The 19,589-nt window shown below is 45.8% G+C and overlaps 2 protein-coding genes across 4 annotated transcripts; one reads left to right on the top strand and one right to left on the bottom strand.

Moving 5' to 3' along the window:
• The first annotated feature begins 316 nt into the window (after window positions 1-316).
• On the top strand, window positions 317-11,767 carry LOC131108516 (cyclic nucleotide-gated cation channel beta-3-like). 3 transcript variants are annotated; one of them, XM_058059508.1, is made up of 17 exons: window positions 318-919; window positions 1,001-1,136; window positions 1,217-1,340; window positions 1,547-1,710; window positions 1,783-2,082; window positions 2,146-2,354; window positions 2,425-2,475; window positions 2,550-2,636; window positions 3,317-3,381; window positions 3,521-3,643; window positions 4,388-4,529; window positions 4,596-4,755; window positions 4,903-5,000; window positions 5,087-5,170; window positions 5,254-5,372; window positions 5,900-6,052; window positions 10,759-11,767. In XM_058059508.1, the coding sequence occupies exons 1-17, from the start codon at window positions 827-829 to the stop codon at window positions 10,967-10,969; spliced, it is 2,319 nt and encodes a 772-aa protein (XP_057915491.1). In that variant the 5' UTR covers window positions 318-826; the 3' UTR covers window positions 10,970-11,767. The 3 variants fall into 3 exon arrangements, with proteins under 3 accessions (XP_057915489.1, XP_057915491.1, XP_057915490.1); XM_058059507.1 differs by having other exon boundaries at window positions 321-919; window positions 4,388-4,755; window positions 10,759-10,900; window positions 10,995-11,767; XM_058059506.1 differs by having other exon boundaries at window positions 317-919; window positions 4,388-4,755.
• nsmaf (neutral sphingomyelinase (N-SMase) activation associated factor) lies at window positions 10,490-19,510 on the bottom strand. The gene is made up of 31 exons (XM_058059505.1): window positions 19,360-19,510; window positions 18,318-18,413; window positions 17,987-18,065; window positions 17,835-17,896; window positions 17,321-17,357; window positions 17,188-17,238; window positions 17,026-17,097; window positions 16,423-16,470; window positions 16,291-16,343; window positions 16,083-16,212; window positions 15,940-16,011; window positions 15,747-15,855; window positions 15,506-15,682; window positions 15,346-15,425; window positions 14,652-14,742; window positions 14,497-14,560; window positions 14,378-14,429; window positions 14,121-14,241; window positions 13,913-14,044; window positions 13,809-13,851; window positions 13,561-13,730; window positions 13,185-13,296; window positions 13,009-13,067; window positions 12,863-12,930; window positions 12,723-12,790; window positions 12,534-12,657; window positions 12,378-12,461; window positions 12,138-12,288; window positions 11,902-12,004; window positions 11,411-11,520; window positions 10,490-11,335 (listed from the first exon to the last, which is right to left on the bottom strand). The coding sequence occupies exons 1-31, from the start codon at window positions 19,395-19,397 to the stop codon at window positions 11,241-11,243; spliced, it is 2,751 nt and encodes a 916-aa protein (XP_057915488.1). The 5' UTR covers window positions 19,398-19,510; the 3' UTR covers window positions 10,490-11,240.
• Between the last annotated feature and the right edge of the window lie 79 nt (window positions 19,511-19,589).

Raw genomic sequence — 19,589 nt, 5'->3', positions numbered from 1 at the left:
ATGCTATTTAGTTGGTGTTTTAGCGCCAATAAATTGCATATGACGTCCACATTTCCTTGTTAGGAGAGATCACAAGTAAGAAGGTAAGATTGTTTTATTGATATAAACGCCACATAAAGGAGACCAGTTCTAAAGAACACAGTCATCAATTTTAAAAATACAATTAAACAAGTCATAAAAACACCAACAAAAATATAAACATGCAGTTCATCAGCAATGATTTTGGTATTTAAGTGATCATTTTTTCATTAGAAAATATCATCAAATGTAATATGGTCCCGGCTGAGAAGCATGGACTGTCACGTTTATTAGCTGTCGTTCAGAAATGGAAGAAGTGGAAATGTATTATCGTATTCTTCTACATTGATGTGTGTGTGCTTGTGTAGTGGAGAAGTACATTTAAACAAGTATAAGAGAGAGAGATTCCTTAATCCCATTATCCAGACTGGGACTGTACCAAAATAGCCTCAGCACTTCAACTAAGTTGTCCTTGATGAACCCGATCCCAGATTCCTATGAAGTCATGGTCAGCTTACTGATTCTACTGAGATGTTTGACTCAACGGGTCCGTGTAGTTTCCCCCCCGATGAGGAGCAGGTAACCTTTGTGGTTGTGACGGCTGATTGGTGGGGGGAGGGCACTCCGAGGGAATTATTCGGGTTAAAGGAATTAATTGCGTCAGTTGGTTAGATGAGAGACTCGAGACGACACGGGAGCTGGCCAGGATTCTCGTAAGCGTCCGTGCATCTGCAAAGCCAAAGAGGAAAGGAAGTAACCAACATCCGCTGGGAAGTTTGCTGCCTTCTGCCCGGCAGACAGCACCGCGATGTTTGCAAAGTTGAAGAAGCTGGTGGGGGCTCCCGAACCGCCGCTTGCCTACGCCGCTCCTCAGCCTGCAGCAGCTGCTCCGCCTGCCATGGTAAGCCCCGCGCACCTTACTGGCACACCTTACCACACCGCTTCCCAACTTCCCAAGCACAAACACGTCTTGTATCAACAGCCGCCTGAGAAGAAGGAAGACACAACGCAACCGAGGCAAGAGGAGAAAAGCAAAGATGAACCAAAAAAAGACGAAGAGAACAAAAAAGAGGCAGAAAAGACTCAGGAAGAACTGAAGAAGGAAGAGCCGGAGCCAGGTAAAGAAAAAAGATGAATGATGTTGGTTTACCTGCTGTTCTAAGGCTTCACATAATGTCCTGCTGGGGGGTTTTCATAGCACCTGCTCCTGCTGCTCCTGCCGCTGCTCCTGCCGCTGCTCCGGCTGCTCCTGCTGCTCCTGCCGCTGCTCCTGCTGGTCCGGCTGCTCCTGCTGCTCCAGCCAATCCAGAGGGAGATGGCGGGTAAGACCTTGTGTGTTTGTAAACAACAGCCAGTATAACTCCAGTACATCCGTGTATTTTTGTGCTGTTTTTGCACCAGTTGAATCTCCCAGTGACTCCTCCCAATTCAAATGATATATCTGAGCTGCGTCAAGATGGGTGCACCGTGCTGAAGATTTATTTGAAAATAAATAGAATTCGGCACCGTTCTCTTCTTTTGTTTTCAGTGATGAGAATGCGCCACCACCTTCTCCACCTCCTGTTGTCTACTTCCGAAACACGGATGACTTCCTGAGAGATTTGGTCAAGACCATAAGGGAGAGGACTGACACGCTCAAGGAGAAAGTCATCGATCCGTATGCCAGCTCCCCAGAAATCAGCCCACCCGTCAGTAAGTATGAGCATATAAGCAATATGGCCGCCGTGTCCGCACACTTACCGCTTCTCCTCTCGGTCGTCCCAGCGCCCATCCTGAGGAAGGACGACTACCTCAGGCTGAAGGAAGAGGAGCGCATCGCCAAAGAGGAAGCAGACAAGAAGAAGGCGGAGGAGGCAGCCAAAAAGGCAGAGGAGAAGAAGAAGAAAGACGAGGAAAAAAGGTTGGAAGCGGAGAAGAAAGCAGAGGAGGAAAGGCTGGCAGAGGAGGCCAGGAAGAAAGCAAAGCTGCTCCCGGAAATCAACTTCACCATCTTGGACGCCCTCTTACGGCCCCTGGACGACAAGCTGGACGTGATGCTGGGATGCACCATCGACCCTTTCACTGGTGGGTGAGATCCCAACGGACCGCGGCCACGCCTTCAAACTCTCATCCAGTTTGTCTCGTCAGATCGCCGTTACATCACTTGGTTGGCCTTGGTGGCCATATCTTTCAACTACAACGTCTGGTTCTGCTCGGCCCGCCTGGCCTTTCCGTACCATAACGAAAGCGCCAACCGCTACTGGATCTTTCTTGACGTTCTGAGTGACTTGGTGACTTTTGTCGACATCGTGGTGTGGCAGCCGCGACTGCAGTTTGTCCGAGCGGGAGATATTGTCGTAAGTGGCGACGCCGGCGAGGATCCGCTTTCAACTTCTTTTTTACAATGTCCGCTTCTCCTGCTTGCAGACCAACAGAGCCATGACCAAGGAACACTACAGGAAATCCACTCGCTTTAAGGTAACATCTCAGCGCGACAAAGTGCACTGACGACTTAGTTTGTGAAATGAATTCCTCTTTTCCATCCTGCAAAGACGGACATCATCAGCATCCTCCCCTTTGACCTGCTCTGCCTGTACTTTGAATTCTCCTCCGTCTTCAGACTCAACCGCTTCGTCCGGGTAGGCGGCTCTCCGAGTCTCTTCTTCACCTCAGAAACTCCCGCACAGTCGCTCCATATTTCCTATGATTTGCTTTTCAAACAAACATTCCCCAAGATTTAGTGCTGCAACTAATTCTATTATGTCATTAACTTAGTTGGTTAATACGTCACAACATCACTGATTTCCAAAGACAAAGCGGATGTGTGAGATTATTTTACTTTCCCTAAATCACAAACATAAAAGGTCTGCTTTCATGGATTACTAAATTTTTTTTAACATTATTAGAGCCCTCTAGAGATGACATAACACCCCTATAGTCACCTTTTCACTCCTGTGACTCAGTGGAGGCAGCGTGTTTGTGTGTGTTTCGGTGCCTAATGTGAGATTGTTATTCAAACCTGCAATCAAAGCCTGTTGCTACGCCATTCATGGGTAACAGTAACATTACTGACACCTAGTGACCAGTGTAGAATACTACATATCATATAGTGTGTCCTCTGAATGCCTTATATTTGTATTTTAATTCATGTAGCAAGTTTTATGCAAGGAAAAAAAGGCAAAAATAATAATATTTGCTGAAATATGTATATTTTGGACTATTAATAGGCAGTATTTAACCACCAAACAGCATGATTTATACAAAATTCAAAGCACAAAATGGCAGTTTTTATTTGTGTCTCCCTTCCTATCTGTCATAGTTTGAGAGTTTCTTTGAATTCAGTGACCGGCTTGAGAGCATCATGGCCAAAGCTTACATCTGGAGGTAAGAGATGCTGGAGGAATGCCAAGCTTTAGTTTTCAGGGCATGCCTTCTCCAACGCTGTGCTGCTTCTGATTGATATGCAAGCATACTGCACATTGTTTTTGTTCTTTCCTAATTGCTTTCTTTCTTTTTTCCCTAGAGTGGCCCGCACCACAGGCTACCTGCTCTACAGCCTCCACATCAACGCCTGCGCCTTCTATGTCGCCTCCGTCCATCAGGGCCTCGGCAGCAGCACGTGGGTCTACGATGGAGAAGGGGTGGCGTAAGTACATGACTTTGCTTTTCTTGTTTACACTTGCACACATATTGGAGCTATCCGTGGTCCCGGGGGATGCATAGACAGGAGCTGTCCTCGGTGCTGATTCTGTTCCAAAGCTTTGCTGCAGGGAATAAAGCTGACATTGCAGAAGTCTGGAAGGGAAAGCAGTAAACAAGAATGAAACACTTCAAGTTTAGTTAAAAATGTGATGCACAGATACCCATAAATATATAATATCTACATCCCAGTTTTTACACTCACTATAAAACATATTGCTATTATATTGCATTTGGTGCATATATTTATTATGCATTACAATAATACCTCACCACTTCACCCTATCCTGTTTCAAACTGGAAATGGGAAGTTATGAGAGGCCCTTAACATCACAGGCAGGAGGAAAAAGAAGCGCTTGATTTGCTCACCCACACATTATGTGTAATCATCGGCCTTTTTTTTCATTATGAGTTATTAGAACTATTTGTAATGGTACTGAATTTATCAGAATGACAGGATCATTGGTACTGGTCTCTAGGTGTCAGTGATGTTGAATGAATGACGCAATAGTATAAAAGTACTGCACCAAACAGGAAGTAAGAACAATGCTAACATGTGAGTTTATATTATGTCTCATTCATTTTCTTTTGTCTACCACATTGGGTAATATGAGTGCAAAGGTGGGTGTAAATATGGCTGTTATTTGTGATCCATCACATGTTTATGACATCACGCGTGTGTCCTCCACAGGTACATACGCTGCTACTACTTTGCGGTGCGCAGCCTGATCAACATCGGCGGGCTGCCAGAGCCTGTCACCACCTTTGAAATCACCTTCCAGTTGGTCAACTTCTTCATCGGCGTCTTCGTCTTCTCCAGCCTCATCGGCCAGGCGAGGGTCATCTCCATTCCAACCTTCTTTCTGCTCTCTGCTCGTAAACGTGTCTTGTCTCCTCAGATGAGAGACGTCATAGGAGCGGCCACGGCGGGCCAGACGTACTTCCGGGCCTCCATGGATGGCACTGTGGCCTACATGAACACCTACTACATACCCAGATATATCCAGAATAGAATCAGGACCTGGTACAACTACACCTGGGCTGCTCAGGGAATGCTGGGTAAGTACTTTTACCCCCAAATCCTCAAAATTAAAAAGAAGAATCACATCACAGCATGATGGCAGTGATGGAGAAGTATCATTTTGTGAAGCAACACATTTGGTTTAGTTTCCTCGTTCAATTATGTGAGAATGTGGTTACTTTTAGATGAGTCGGAGCTGCTGGATAAGATGCCTTTGGTGATGAGAACCGCCATCGCCATTGACATCAACCTGGCCACGTTCCAGAAGATTGCTTTGTTTCAGGTGACTCAGCAACCAATCAGGACAAGCCGTATGAAATGTATTCTTATTCTTTTCACCCATCTTACGTATACATGTACGTCTTGCAGGGCTGTGACCAGCAGATGTTGGTGGATATGCTGCTGAGGCTCAAATCCATCATTTACCTCCCGGGAGATTTTGTGGTCAAGAAAGTGAGTCCACACTTTGCAGTGTTGTGTCACGTGAAGCAACTTTACACGTGACCAACGTGACGTCCCGCGTGTCTTCACCACAGGGCGACATCGGCAAAGAGATGTACATCATCAAGAGCGGAGCCGTGCAGGTGGTGGGGGGGCCTGACAACAGCATCGTGTTTGTCACGCTGAAGGCCGGCGCTGTGTTTGGAGAAATCAGGTCAGGGCGCAATCAGACGTGCATTTGGAGCACGTAGCGGTGTACAGAATTTCATAATATGAATAATGCATTGCACGCTGTACGGGAATCAGGTTCTCACTGGGAGTGACCAGGATGGATAGGATCAGCAATGAGTACATCAGAGGGTCGTTACATGTTCGATGCCAAATTCATATTTAAAATGTGTTCATAGGTCATAAGCCAATATTTCCACTTAGAAAAATGTTTTTTCTTCTGTAATATTTCAACTAAATGCCACTAAAATCACTTAATTTTGCTTCATAATATTTGTAGTTTTTTCTTGTTCAGACATCTTTGTTATAGTATATGAAATAAATAATGATGAATACATTTCCTGGGTCACATATGACTTACTACTTCAACAAAGACTATGTTATTGTGTGTGTGTATATATATATATATGTGTGTGTATGTATATATATATATATATATATATATATGTGTGTGTGTGTGTATGTATATATATATATGTGTATATATATATATCTTCATTTGCTTTTCTTCAGTCTGCTGCAGTCTGCCAAAGATGGAGGGAACAGACGGACAGCAAACGTCAAAGCCTACGGCTTCGCTAATCTATTTGTTTTGGAAAAGAAGGATTTGTTCGACATCCTGGTCCACTACCCCGAGTCTCAGAAGGTGCTGGCCCGGAAGGGAAAGTGAGTCCCAGATACCACCCAATACACACACACAGCTAGGACAGGCCAGGGGAACCGTAGTCATCACCTCCGTTATAACATCATGGTGTTTGCCAGATGGATAGCTCAACTGGTAGCACCACAGATTCATGGTGCAGGGGAGCGCGGTTCAATACCCGGTACGGGCAACTCCATTAGTAGTTTTAACATTTCTCCAGCACGTATCCTACTCATGACCTCCATTATAACATTGCAGCGTTTGCCGGATGGATAGCTCAACTGGTAGCACCACAGATTCATGGTGCAGGGGAGCGAGGTTCAATACCCGGTACGGGTAACTGCAGTAGTTACTCGTTTTAACATTTCTCCAGCACCTATCGTACTCATGACCTCCGTTATATCATAAGGCATATTTGCCGGCCTTGTGGCCCAGGGGATAGCACCACTGATCATGGTGTGGGAGTCCCCGGTTCACATCCCAGCATTGGTAGTTCAAATAATTACCTTTTAAAAATCTTATTTAAAGATTTAAAATTTTTTTTTTAAAAGCCAGCCTCCTAAGCCCCGCTACCACCCCGCGCGCGACCACCCTCACGACCTACCACCCCCACCTCCCCGCCTCCCCACCTCCCCAACTCCCCACCTCCCATCCGGCCATCCCCCACTATACGTTACATTACGCCCATTTGACTCCACCTACTTTTCATTTTATGTTGACTTGATCCAGATGGACAGATCTATGAGGCGTGGCTTTATTTAATCTGGAGGCGGGATCACTCTAGAGGGAGGATCTTTATTGCCGCATAATTTCAAGTTGAGGGGGGGAAGTTACACCCCTCTCATTTACATATATTGAGCCTCATTGATCGCCAAGTGGGAAGGCAACGCCCTATCACTTTTTTAGGTCTGACCGGGATTTGAACACAGTACTCCAGCACCATGAATCTTTGGTGCTACCTATGGAGCTAGTCAGCTGGCAGACATTCATCATGTTATAACGGAGGTCATGAGTACGATAGGTGCTGGAGAAATGTTAAAACGAGCAACAACTGCTGTTGCCCTGACCGGGTATTGAACCACGATCCCCCGCACCGTAACCCTCGGTGCTACCAGTTGAGTTAGCCAGCTGGTAGACGTTCGTGATGTTATAACGGAGGTCATGAGTACGATAGGTGCTGGAGAAATGTTAAAACAAGCAACAACTGCAGTTGCCCTGACCGGGTATTGAACCACGATCCCCTGCACCGTAAACCTCAGTGCTACCAGTTGAGCTAACCAGCTGGTAGACATGCATGATGTTATAACGGTGGTGATGATTGAGAAATGTGCCGGCCCTGGAGGAGTAGAAAAATGACCAATAATTATACTTGCCCTGACCAGGAATTGAACCTTTATCCCCTGCACCGTAAACCTCGGTGCTACCAGTTGAGCTAACCAGCTGGTAGACATGCATGACGTTATAACGGTGGTGATGATTGAGAAATGTGCCGGCCCTGGAGGAGTAGAAAAATGACCAATAATTATACTTGCCCTGACGAGGAATTGAACCTTTATCCCCTGCACCATAAACCTCGGTGCTACCAGTTGAGCTAACCAGCTGGTAGACATGCATGATGTTATAACGGTGGTGATGATTGAGAAATGTGCCGGCCCTGGAGGAGTAGAAAAATGACCAATAATTATACTTGCCCTGACCAGGTATTGAACCTTGATCCCCTGCACCGTAAACCTCGGTGCTACCAGTTGAGCTAACCAGCTGGTAGACATGCATGATGTTATAACGGTGGTGATGATTGAGAAATGTGCCGGCCCTGGAGGAGTAGAAAAATGACCAATAATTATACTTGCCCTGACGAGGAATTGAACCTTTATCCCCTGCACCGTAAACCTCTGTGCTACCAGTTGAGCTAACCAGCTGGTAGACATGCATGACGTTATAACGGTGGTGATGATTGAGAAATGTGCCGGCCCTAGAGGAGTAGAAAAATGACCAATAATTATACTTGCCCTGACCAGGAATTGAACCTTTATCCCCTGCACTGTAAACCTCTGTGCTACCAGTTGAGCTAACCAGCTGGTAGACATGCATGACGTTATAACGGTGGTGATGATTGAGAAATGTGCCGGCCCTGGAGGAGTAGAAAAATGACCAATAATTATACTTGCCCTGACCAGGTATTGAACCTTGATCCCCTGCACCGTAAACCTCGGTGCTACCAGTTGAGCTAACCAGCTGGTAGACATGCATGATGTTATAACGGTGGTGATGATTGAGAAATGTGCCGGCCCTGGAGGAGTAGAAAAATGACCAATAATTATACTTGCCCTGACGAGGAATTGAACCTTTATCCCCTGCACCGTAAACCTCTGTGCTACCAGTTGAGCTAACCAGCTGGTAGACATGCATGACGTTATAACGGTGGTGATGATTGAGAAATGTGCCGGCCCTGGAGGAGTAGAAAAATGACCAATAATTATACTTGCCCTGACCAGGAATTGAACCTTTATCCCCTGCACTGTAAACCTCTGTGCTACCAGTTGAGCTAACCAGCTGGTAGACATGCATGACGTTATAACGGTGGTGATGATTGAGAAATGTGCCGGCCCTGGAGGAGTAGAAAAATGACCAATAATTATACTTGCCCTGACCAGGTATTGAACCTTGATCCCCTGCACCGTAAACCTCGGTGCTACCAGTTGAGCTAACCAGCTGGTAGACATGCATGATGTTATAACGGTGGTGATGATTGAGAAATGTGCCGGCCCTGGAGGAGTAGAAAAATGACCAATAATTATACTTGCCCTGACCAGGAATTGAACCTTTATCCCCTGCACCGTAAACCTCTGTGCTACCAGTTGAGCTAACCAGCTGGTAGACATGCATGACGTTATAACGGTGGTGATGATTGAGAAATGTGCCGGCCCTGGAGGAGTAGAAAAATGACCAATAATTATACTTGCCCTGACCAGGAATTGAACCTTTATCCCCTGCACCGTAAACCTCGATGCTACCAGTTGAGCTAAACAGCTGGTAGACATGCATGATGTTATAACGGTGGTGATGATTGAGAAATGTGCCGGCCCTGGAGGAGTAGAAAAATGACCAATAATTATACTTGCCCTGACCAGGTATTGAACCTTGATCCCCTGCACCGTAAACCTCGGTGCTACCAGTTGAGCTAACCAGCTGGTAGACATACACGGCGTTATAACGGTGGTGATGATTGAGCCAACTGACCGACAGAATTGAGCAAGGCAAAGGCAAAGGTAAAACCTACAGTGGATGATGATTACAATACATGGTGAAATAGCAAAAAGGCCAACAACTACACCTGGCATTGAACGGTGAGTTGGCGCAACTGGTAACAAAACACAATAATATCCCTACAATAATAATATAATAATATCCCATTCCTTCATTCAGTCAAATATATACTTGGAAAAAATCAGAAATATATTGGCAAGTTGAAAAACACCTAACACCTAACCCCCTATGGAGAGGGTACTGCGCGCCCTCCTGTGGTCACCGGCCGCCATTACACGACGTCTGTCTCGCCTTCGTTGCTGCACCACAAGTCCACAAAGTGAATGAAAATGAAGCACGAATGAAATGAATTTTGGCAAAAGTCCGCCACCCCTAACACTGACACTTTATGCCGTTTTTGGGGTGCTTCTGGGGCCCATCTTGCGTGTGTGTGTGAGAGGTTTTTTCATACTAACCCCTTGTGATTTTTGGCAAAAATCACCGCATGCAAACACAGCAATTCAATGCCATTTATGGGTGCCTTTGGGGCCCCTGTTGAGTGTGTGAGAGGTTTCCCCTGTGTTTTCAACCAGAAAAGTGCATTAGAAGCAAGTTGAAAACAGACACAAGCAACGACATACCAACCCCTTATGGAGAGCCTCTCAAAAGGGGCGGGGCCCTTTTTGAAATTAGGGCGGTACTCCACGCCCTCCTGTGGTCACCGACCGCCATTACACGACGTGGAGAGCCGCTGTCTTGCCTCCGTTGCTGCACCACAAGTCCACAAAGTGAATGAAAATGAAGCACGGACGACCGGAAGCCCCGCCTGGCACGCTATAATTGTATGAATATGAGGGTTGGACTCCTGGAAGCCCTGGCTCGCTTGTAGGGGCTTGTAGTCCCGCTATAAAGTGTATGAAAATAACCTGTTGAGCTTGTGTGAGGTTTCCTCTGCGTTTTTGACCATAAAAGTGCATTAGAAGCAAGTTAGCAGCAACGAAGGCTGGACAGCGGCTCTCCACGTCATGTAATGACGGCGGGTGTCCACAGGAGGGCGCGGATTACCGCCCTAGTTTCAAATAGATTTGATTTTTTCTGTTTTTTTCAACTTGCTTCTAATGCACTTTTCTGGTCAAAAACATGGGAAACCTCAAGCACACTCAACATGGCCCCCACAAGCATTTTTTGCATGTCATGAGAGAATCCAAAAGCAGTGTATGTCCAAATGGCAGATGTTTATTTTTGAAGGAAAACAAGCCAGACATCATGACAACAGATGCGTTGTTGAACAACACTGCGTATGTGCTGAGGTGAAGATGAAAACAAAAGCCATCAGTAAAGTAAAAATATACTGGAACTCGACCCTCCGGGGCTTGTTGACATTTTTATTGACTGACAATGTCAAGAATCTTGAGACAATATTTTGGGTGGCATTTTATTTATATGTGTGTGTGTGTGTGTGTGTGTGTGCGTGCGTATAAAGGAAACTGACCAAGGCCAAAGCTCCTGCTGGCAAAAACGCAGGCGCTAAAGACGAGGACAAGCCAAAAGGTCTCGCTCTCTTTGGACAAAAACCACAAACACCAAAGCTGCTCCGAGCGTTCGCCAGTCTGCGGCCTATCAAGGTAACATCCCATAATTTGGTCCTGGCACTGACGTGTCGGGTGGATGACGGAAGGACGGACGAGGGGTAACACGGCGTGTTTTTTGTCTTCCCAGAATATCCTGGAGAAACAATGACCTTTCCGACATCAGCCATGTTTGATGACTGCATCATTTCTCTCTGGAAATATATCCCGTCCTCCTCTTCTTTAGCACGAGTCTGAGGATGTCGGGTGGGGACGGTGTTAAGGTACCAAGGCAGATATACTGTATATACAGTATATAATACTATACAGTCAGTGTACAAGTAGAAGTACTGTAAGATGCTGCAGATATTTCCTCTGCTGCTTTATTGTCTGCTGTTTAGTTGTGCATCTTCCAGTAGATGATCTGTCTGTCTTCTCCCCCCGTGACCGCCGTGCCGCACAGCTCGTTCATCCAGATGGCCGTGACTGCACCTAAAACACACACACACACACACACACACGTTAGACTCGTCACTCGTTTGGCAGCTTGTCAGGCGTGTCAAGTACCTGAATGTGCCGACATCCTGGAGGTGATGGCGTTACTCATTAAGTCCCACAGCAGGAGGTCACCTGACTGCCCCCCACACAACACAGAGTTGCCATCCCAGCAGAAACACCTGACACACACACACACTCAAAATGTTTAGATACATAAGATTCAGCAAAGATGGACAACTCAGCAATACTTTTACTAGAATAAAGTCAAAATATTCAGAAACAAAAGTTGTAATGTAATGGAAAAAATGTACAGCAGAATAATATTATGAGGAAAAATGTCATTTTAGTAGCATAAAGTCGAAAAAAATGTTGTTTTTTCAATTGTAATTTTTGGAAAATGATGTCAAAGATGATTAAAGAGAGTTGAAATATTGTGGACATTTCTTGATTGCAATAATCTGATATTTAAAGCTGGGATGCGTTTTATCCCTGAAATATATTACCATAAACGTTTTAGCATATCTTCATTTTCACCCCTGGGGGGGGGGTATACGCGTTACCTCAGCTCCTCCTCGGCTTTGACAGATGAGATGACCATTCCCGTCTGCACGTCAGTAACTTTCATGCAGGAGTCGGCGCCGATGCTGAGGACATGGAGACCATCTACAAAGCAAAGCGTTCAGTAATAAAGTTTGGAAGCCAGTGTGGCATTCAAAAACAACGAGTGCATTTCAGCTTCATCCTGAGAGTTCCTCCTGGAATGACGGGTCAGCACTCACCGGGACCGGGGACTCACCAGGACTGAAGGCCAGGCGGTGCACGGTGCCCGTGTGGCAGTCCACCTGCTGCAGCGTTCCGTAGGTGCTCGTGTCCCAGATGGTGACGGCCCCGTCCTTGCATCCCGATACCAGCAAACGCCCCGTGGGACTCAGTCCGATGGCGTTCACCTGAAATGGGGCGGCGTTACGATGTCAGCTAATGGTTGGGTGCGGACACACTGATCCAGTGGTGGACATTTGGAGAAAGAACGACTCACCCCGGAATCGTGCTCCAGTTCCGCCAGCAGCTCAAAGCGGGACCTCTTGTGAGCGCACAGAGTACGGGGATCGCACCGCCACACCTGCGTTGGAAACCGAAAAAGCACAATCAGCGCTCTGGTCCACCAAGGAGGGACGCTCCCGTTCTTCTCCACCTTGACGGTGGAGTCCCAGGACGCCGTGTAGAGCTTGTCGTTGGACCAGCACACTTCGCTGACGGCGTCGTCGTGACCCATCAGCGTGTCCTGACGCCTCCCGTACGGGATGGAGTAGAAATACCTGCAGGGGAAGACAACCAGGAGTCAGAAGGAGATTGAACGACGTCAAGCCGTTTATGAACGTACACGTTATTGTCCCACGACGAACACGCCACGATCTCACTGTCTGCCAGCATCAAGCACGATGACAAGGCCTGGAAGATACCACAAAATCCAAAAGCCTGTATCAGCTGATATCGCCAAGAAAGCCAGTATCATTCTTCTACCATGTTGGAGAAAGATACGCTCCTCTGGAAGTCCTTCAGTTCTTTGGAGAACATCTTCAGCGTGGAGTCTGAAACAGCAGCAGGTACGTTTAAGAACATGAAACATCAACACGGAGACGTCCCAAAGCCACGACCGTTGTTGCTACCTTGGGATGTGGTGAAGATAGAAGCTCCATCTCGAGTCACAGCGACGGCCGTCACCGCCCTGCACGTTCATTCATCCAACGTTAGAAGTTCTAGTCTTGTTGTGGTTCTACCAACATTGGCTTAGGGCCACCTAAAAGACTTTGGTGACGTGAATCCAACGTGCACGCTTACGTACTCCTTATGGATCTTGTGGCGGGCGCTCGGCGTGAGGCGGCCCATGTTGGACCACGCCAACTTCCTGCTCTCTTCTGTCAGATCTTCGAAGGACGAGTCCTCGTTCAGAGAGCCTGGCGAGGAACGCAGACACCCAAAATAGTCCATCGGTATTGAACACGTACTTTGTAGTAATAGTATCACATTACATACAGTATTAATCACATTGTAGCCATGCTGGGAGTACTTCCTGCTTCCCAGCATGCTTTGTGGCACTGCTTTGGAAATAGTTATGTTGGACTGTACCATCATCCATAAGCATGCACGTGTTTTTGGAACTTTTGCAAACGTATTCAAATTAAAATTGAGATCAATTCCGGCACGGAGGGTCTTCCCACCTGGCGTGAGGTCACTGATGGGCGAGGTGAGGCTGGGGCTCCTGGTGAGGTTCTGCTGCACCCTCGGCGTGATCCTCTGAGGATGAGGAGTGGTGAAGAGCTGCGTGGGCGTCTGACCAAACTCCAGTATCTGCGTCAGCATGGCCACCCTCTGGTCCGGGTCCTCGATACTTGTCACACACACACGATGTGACATCACGCCACGTAAACGCCACGTCACACCAAGCTTGAGGTGATTAGATTCCTACCTGTCACAGTCGACGCCACCTTCATAGGTCAGCGGGTGAAAGACTGAAGGATGAAGACGTGTTATTTTACGCTCCGTCTGGATTCCGATTGCGTTTGACAATACCGTTATTCGCCACGAGCGCTTCAACGCCTCTCTGCTTGAAGCCAAACACCAGGTCGATCCACTGGTGGAGGTGCTCCGACACGTACGGACTCTCCAGCGCCATCTTGTGCTTCTGAAGAAAATCTCTGGCGTCTGGAGCGGAGGCGAGAGAGGACACGCGTGTGAAAATCTCCCAGCGGCGTCTCACGTGTCCTCGCGGGACGTTCACCTGAGGCCCAGGGCGGGAGGGCGACGTCGCCCACGTAGCTCCCGTTCTGCCGTCGGCCCAGATCCAGGTTGAGATGGTTTCCCAAGAAGCTGGGATCATCTCCGTAGAATTCTGGAATCAGCTGATTGATAAAATGCATATCAAATAGAAATATGATCATTATAACATCCGTCACATACACTTAAAGGGGAAGTCATAGCAGCCACTGATGCCCATATAAGGGCATACGACACATAAGCTCATTTACTCCTCTTTACCTCTTTGAAGTCTGTTGCTCCCTCTAAGCAGTTTTTCCACGTTTCTCCAATACTGTAAGACGGCATGTTAGTCGATATCATTTTGGGTAGACACCTGCCGCACGTATCGTTCAGGGTACCTGTTAAACATGCGGTCTGCGTGGTCAAAGCGGCCGTTCTGCAGACACAACATGTGTTCTGGAGCTGTGAGGGAACACACACACACACACACACACACAGTGAGCACAGGCGGTGTTTGCCGAGCGTCCTCGTGTGTTCCAGACATGTGACCTACCAACCCTGACCAGGTAAAACAGGACGTAGCCGGGAGACGAGTAGTGGCTGCCGTACAGGAAGCGAGGCTCCGGCATTCCTCGGAAGCGATGCTGTCAACATATTCAACATATTCATATCAGCACATGGTATCTATAGCTGCACCGCTTCAAAGCACTGCAAAGCAATGGCAGTATTATAATAATAATAATAATTATTATTATTTATGTACACATATTTTCATAGCTTTTTGATCTAGCATATTCATTTTATTGACATTATTTAAATCTGTATTTTCATTGTATTTTTTATACTTCTCAGGATGATGCACTGCAGCTGAATATAATAATATATAAATAAATATTGTTATTGTATAATATTTTTAAATTTTTCCTTGAATAAAACATGTATTGAATATTGATTTAAAAATGCATTATTATTTATAAGATCTAAGGTCCACAGTGCAGCTCAGTAATAAGCAAGCACATTATAAAAATATTACAAATGACATAAATATTACCAAACAATTTTATGAATTTATATTATTTATAAAATATATAATATAAAAAAATATGATTTATTATTTATTCTGAATATGACTAGAAAGTGCTCTCAGGATGATGACGATGTCAATCACCCCCGAATATGTTTTGGATATCATCATGGTCATCATCATCATCATCATCATCACGGTCATCATCATCATCAGGTCTCACCAGAAGCTGGTCCAAGCGCTCCTGGTTTAACGCCCCAACGGGTTTGCTCAGGTCCCTGAAGGTGTCAGGGTTGCTCAAATCTGCAAGAGAGAGGAGCGACGGGACATTAGGGGAGCGTGCGGCAGGCGGCGCTGCAGCCGCACGTTGCGCCCGTCCCCACCCAGCTGCGCGCTCGTGTAGTCGGCGAGGACCCAGGGGAAGGCGGGGTACTGCGAGAGGTCGTTGCAGCTGCGGTCGGCCAGGTTGTTGAGGTGGAGGAGATACTGGAAGTTGCTGAGGTGGCCGCGCTGCCACTGCAGCATGTAGCTCTCCGCCGTGTGCTCCGTCACGTGGTTGTCTGTGGCGGCGGCACCAACAATAAAAATCGGGCTTTGCAAAAAGGACGTGCGATGAAGTCGTACCCAGGAACGTGGCGATGTAGTAATACATTTCATCTCTGTCCGTCGTGTTGTAGAACTTCAGGTAGATGTCCGAGCAGAAGTCGTTCTCAGAGCAGAACACTTCGAGACCCTGCACGGGGGACAGGAGAGTCACGTGCACGCTCATGCACATGAACATACCATTTGTATGCGAGACTGCGCCCGGGGACCAGACCAGGGGTCGGAGTCCGTGTCTTCTCTTGTAGATCCGCCTCACTTGCTGCAGTTTGATCTGAATGACTGGTTCCTGCCGAGGAAGAACCGATTCATGAGCTCCATCACCGCAGGAAAGCCACATCAGCGCATCCGACATCTCACCGGGTATCCATTCAGGGGCTGGAAGTAGAGATTGTCATCCGTGATGCACGCGTGGCCGGGATTGGACACCAGGGGGAGGACCATGGCCACCGCACACTCCATGTGAGGCTTCTCAGCCACGCTCTGAAAGCTGGAGGTCACACAAAACGCACAATGCAGCATCGCACACACTCACTTTGCCCACGCACCCACACGGCATTGCACCTACCACAACTTGTCAAAAGACGACCTTGCCAGCCGAGACTGGAGATTGGCGGTAATCTAAGAGACGGGAATAAATAGATGGGAATAAAAAAGGCGTGGATGCGCTCAGACAAACACCAGCGTGTCATCAAGTCACCATGGCCGTCTGGTCTCCGAGCTTTTCCAGACACGATGCTCTGTGCAGCTGAAAAATACACAAATACACAAACACATTTACAATTATATCAAGTATTGAAAAACATGGACTTCATTTAATGAAGGACAAATTGGATGATTTATTACAGAAATATCAATATTTTAAAATAGACATTTCTTTGGATTAATATTGGAAAACCAAAAGTATTTCAAATTAAATTAATAAAAAACATTTTATCGAAGTAATATTAAAAGTAAGAATATTTGTTGTGTTAACTTGAGCCACCGTGGTGTAGTGGTTAGTGTTCTGGACTTCAGAGCAAACACAGCTGGTTCGAATCTCCCCTAGTAAGCACCATTGTTATTGGTCAGGAAAGACATCCAGAATATGAACCAAAATCAGGATCTGAGTCAAAAAGTGGCGACTCCATAATTAGGAAAAAGCCCAAAGAGATTTCTTTATGTTGAGTTCACAAACAATCTTTTGAAATAAATAAAAATAAAATATGTCAGGTCCCCAAAGCGAGAAAGCATTTTTGTGGTGTAGCATCCTTCCTCCTCCGACTTTATTTTGGCGTCAATCAATACACGTTAGAAACGGCACCTGATGGAGAGTTTGGACCACATCTTCAGTCTTCCGCCACACCTCCAGCTGGAAGTTCACCGTCTTCGCCCCCTTTTGGAAGAGACAGAAGACGGAACAGCAAGAAAATCGTGTCATGTGACGAGTACGCTTCATGAGTCCGATGACACGGGCACGACTTACTCTTTGGTTTCTGTACGGTGAAATGATGCAGTTCTCTTTGATGTAAATAACCTGCCACACGGGACGGAAAGGACGGTCAACATTGATAAAAATACTTATGTTGTAAGATTATTGGTCATAATAATAACCTCACCTGTTGACACTCTATTGAAATAGAGGATGGTTTCGGTCTGTGAAGACAAGACAATGAATAAAATGTGCAGACCAGTTAGCATTTAGCTAACATCGCTTCAAGTCGACTTCTGGCTTCCACAACCGGCAGATATTTTCATCCACAAATAATATCATCGCTAATTCACAGCCTCTATCGGCACTACTGTTTGTGTCAAATATACAGTCAACGATAAGTCTTCTTGATTTGGACTTTTATGGACAAACTTTTCATCATCCTGTTGGAGTTTCCAACTCTGACTTTCTTACCTCTTGTTCCCATTCCTTAAAACCCACCCATGTGTCACACAGACACCAGAGCAAACCAGAAATAGAGAAAAGAATACGAGACAGGAAAAGTGGAGATTTGCCTTTGGCTGACGATGAAACGATTCCCACCCAAAGAGGATTTCATTCATGTGTTTCGGAAGCCACTAAACCAGTTGGACCAACTAAACAAACACCAAAGTAGAGAAGTAAAAAGACGGTAAACTGACTCATGGAATGGGTTGCTCTCTTTGGCCTCAAACTGGATCTGCTGGCAGTCTCGCAGTGGAATCTGCAAGTGGAGCACCGAACACTCATCACACCTCACATTGAGCTTTTATACATTTTATATATGTACAAAAAGGTATGGGAGGGGTCACACCTTTAAAATTGGCTCAGTGAGATCATCTGGGTCGAAAATGACCGATCTGGAACACACCTTGAATGAACCTCGGATTTTTCTGGAAGAGAAAATGACAGAGTATTTCAAGAAGCTAAATGACAAAAAGGATGTCGAGGAGCCATGATTTGCATGAACTATGCGATGGTGACTGGGCTCCACATTACACTCATGATGTTATTTCTACAGAAAAGCAGGTGGCCCACTTTCCACCATCCAAGTGGCTACGTGCGTACCTTACCGATGTCTGTCAGGAATGCCACCACCACAAACACCAGGACCACCTGTACAGTAAATAAATGGTCCGACTTACCTGGTCTTGGCTGAGGTGGAGGAGATACTGGTCACATGGTACGCCGTGTGCTCTTCAAAATAATATTCCTCCAGATCTAGCAGCAGGAGAGAAAACCTACCAAGGAGAACAGCAACAAAAGGACATAAAGTAGTAAGACTTTCATTAGTAGTTTGAAAACAAGCAGGCCAGCAAAGAATTAGACACAAAATGACTCAGCTAGTCAACAAATTCCATGGCAGCTATGCAGATCATATATACAGTATTAATAGCGTTTACTACTAATATATATAATGTGTATATACACATACATATAGAACCATTTTATGTGTTTTATTAGTGTTTTTTACAGCCTTTTTTCTAAATAAATACTGTTTGCACATGTTTTACAACATGTTTTATTTTTATAAAAATATATAAATAGCTATACATACAGTACATGTGTGTTATAACCCTTTTACAAAACTAAATAGAGAAATACCTATATTTACACAGGGCATGTGTGGTTTTTACTAAATATCTATACTGTATACATGTATCATAGCAGTTTCAAAGAAAAGTATAAAAAACAAACTGCTAAGTTATCTGGTTTGACTTTAATGACTCATTTTGAAAAGTCATTTACACTTCATTTTCCATGGAAAAGGGGATTTGAATAACAAATGGCCAGGTTAAAAGATCGACGTCACATTGCATGGCTTTTAGCTAGCACCATATATATTGGTGCTAGCAGGCACTAATATTTGTATTTGGAACAATTGGAGTATGAAGTATTTGATTCATTTCGGATGTTTAAGGTATGGCAGGCCTATCTATTGTAGTGGAAGGTCAAGGTGAACATCAACATCCAAAGTGTATGATGTCAATGCAGTAAACGCAGCCAGTGTAAAGACTACATTTCCCATATGTCGTTTTACTTCCACATTAGGGGTCGATGTCAGCAAAGCATCTTCGGTGGTCCACTGTGACGTTGCTCTAATAATCCGTCGAGGAGCAAACACGCTGACACGGCAGTGAGGCGGGAATGATAACATGACAGACATGAACCGGAAGAAACATCTACCTTTCTTTCTTTCGCTCTTTAGTCTTCAAAAACGCCATGACTGCACACCATCCTCCCCGACGTCTCAGCTCGCAGAAGACGCCAGTCAGTCAAACGTCTGTCAACAAGGAAGCTGGCTCCACACCACGTGACAGGCGCACGCACACACAATCTTTGTCTACTACAGAGCGCTCACTTTCCCTTTCAAAACGTAATAAATACATTTCCACAGTTAAACTCAAACAGAGCAC

This window comes from Doryrhamphus excisus, chromosome 21 (genome assembly GCF_030265055.1).
Source record: "Doryrhamphus excisus isolate RoL2022-K1 chromosome 21, RoL_Dexc_1.0, whole genome shotgun sequence".
Taxonomy (NCBI): Eukaryota; Metazoa; Chordata; class Actinopteri; order Syngnathiformes; family Syngnathidae; genus Doryrhamphus; species Doryrhamphus excisus.
This window is presented reverse-complemented; position numbering and strand designations above follow the sequence as displayed.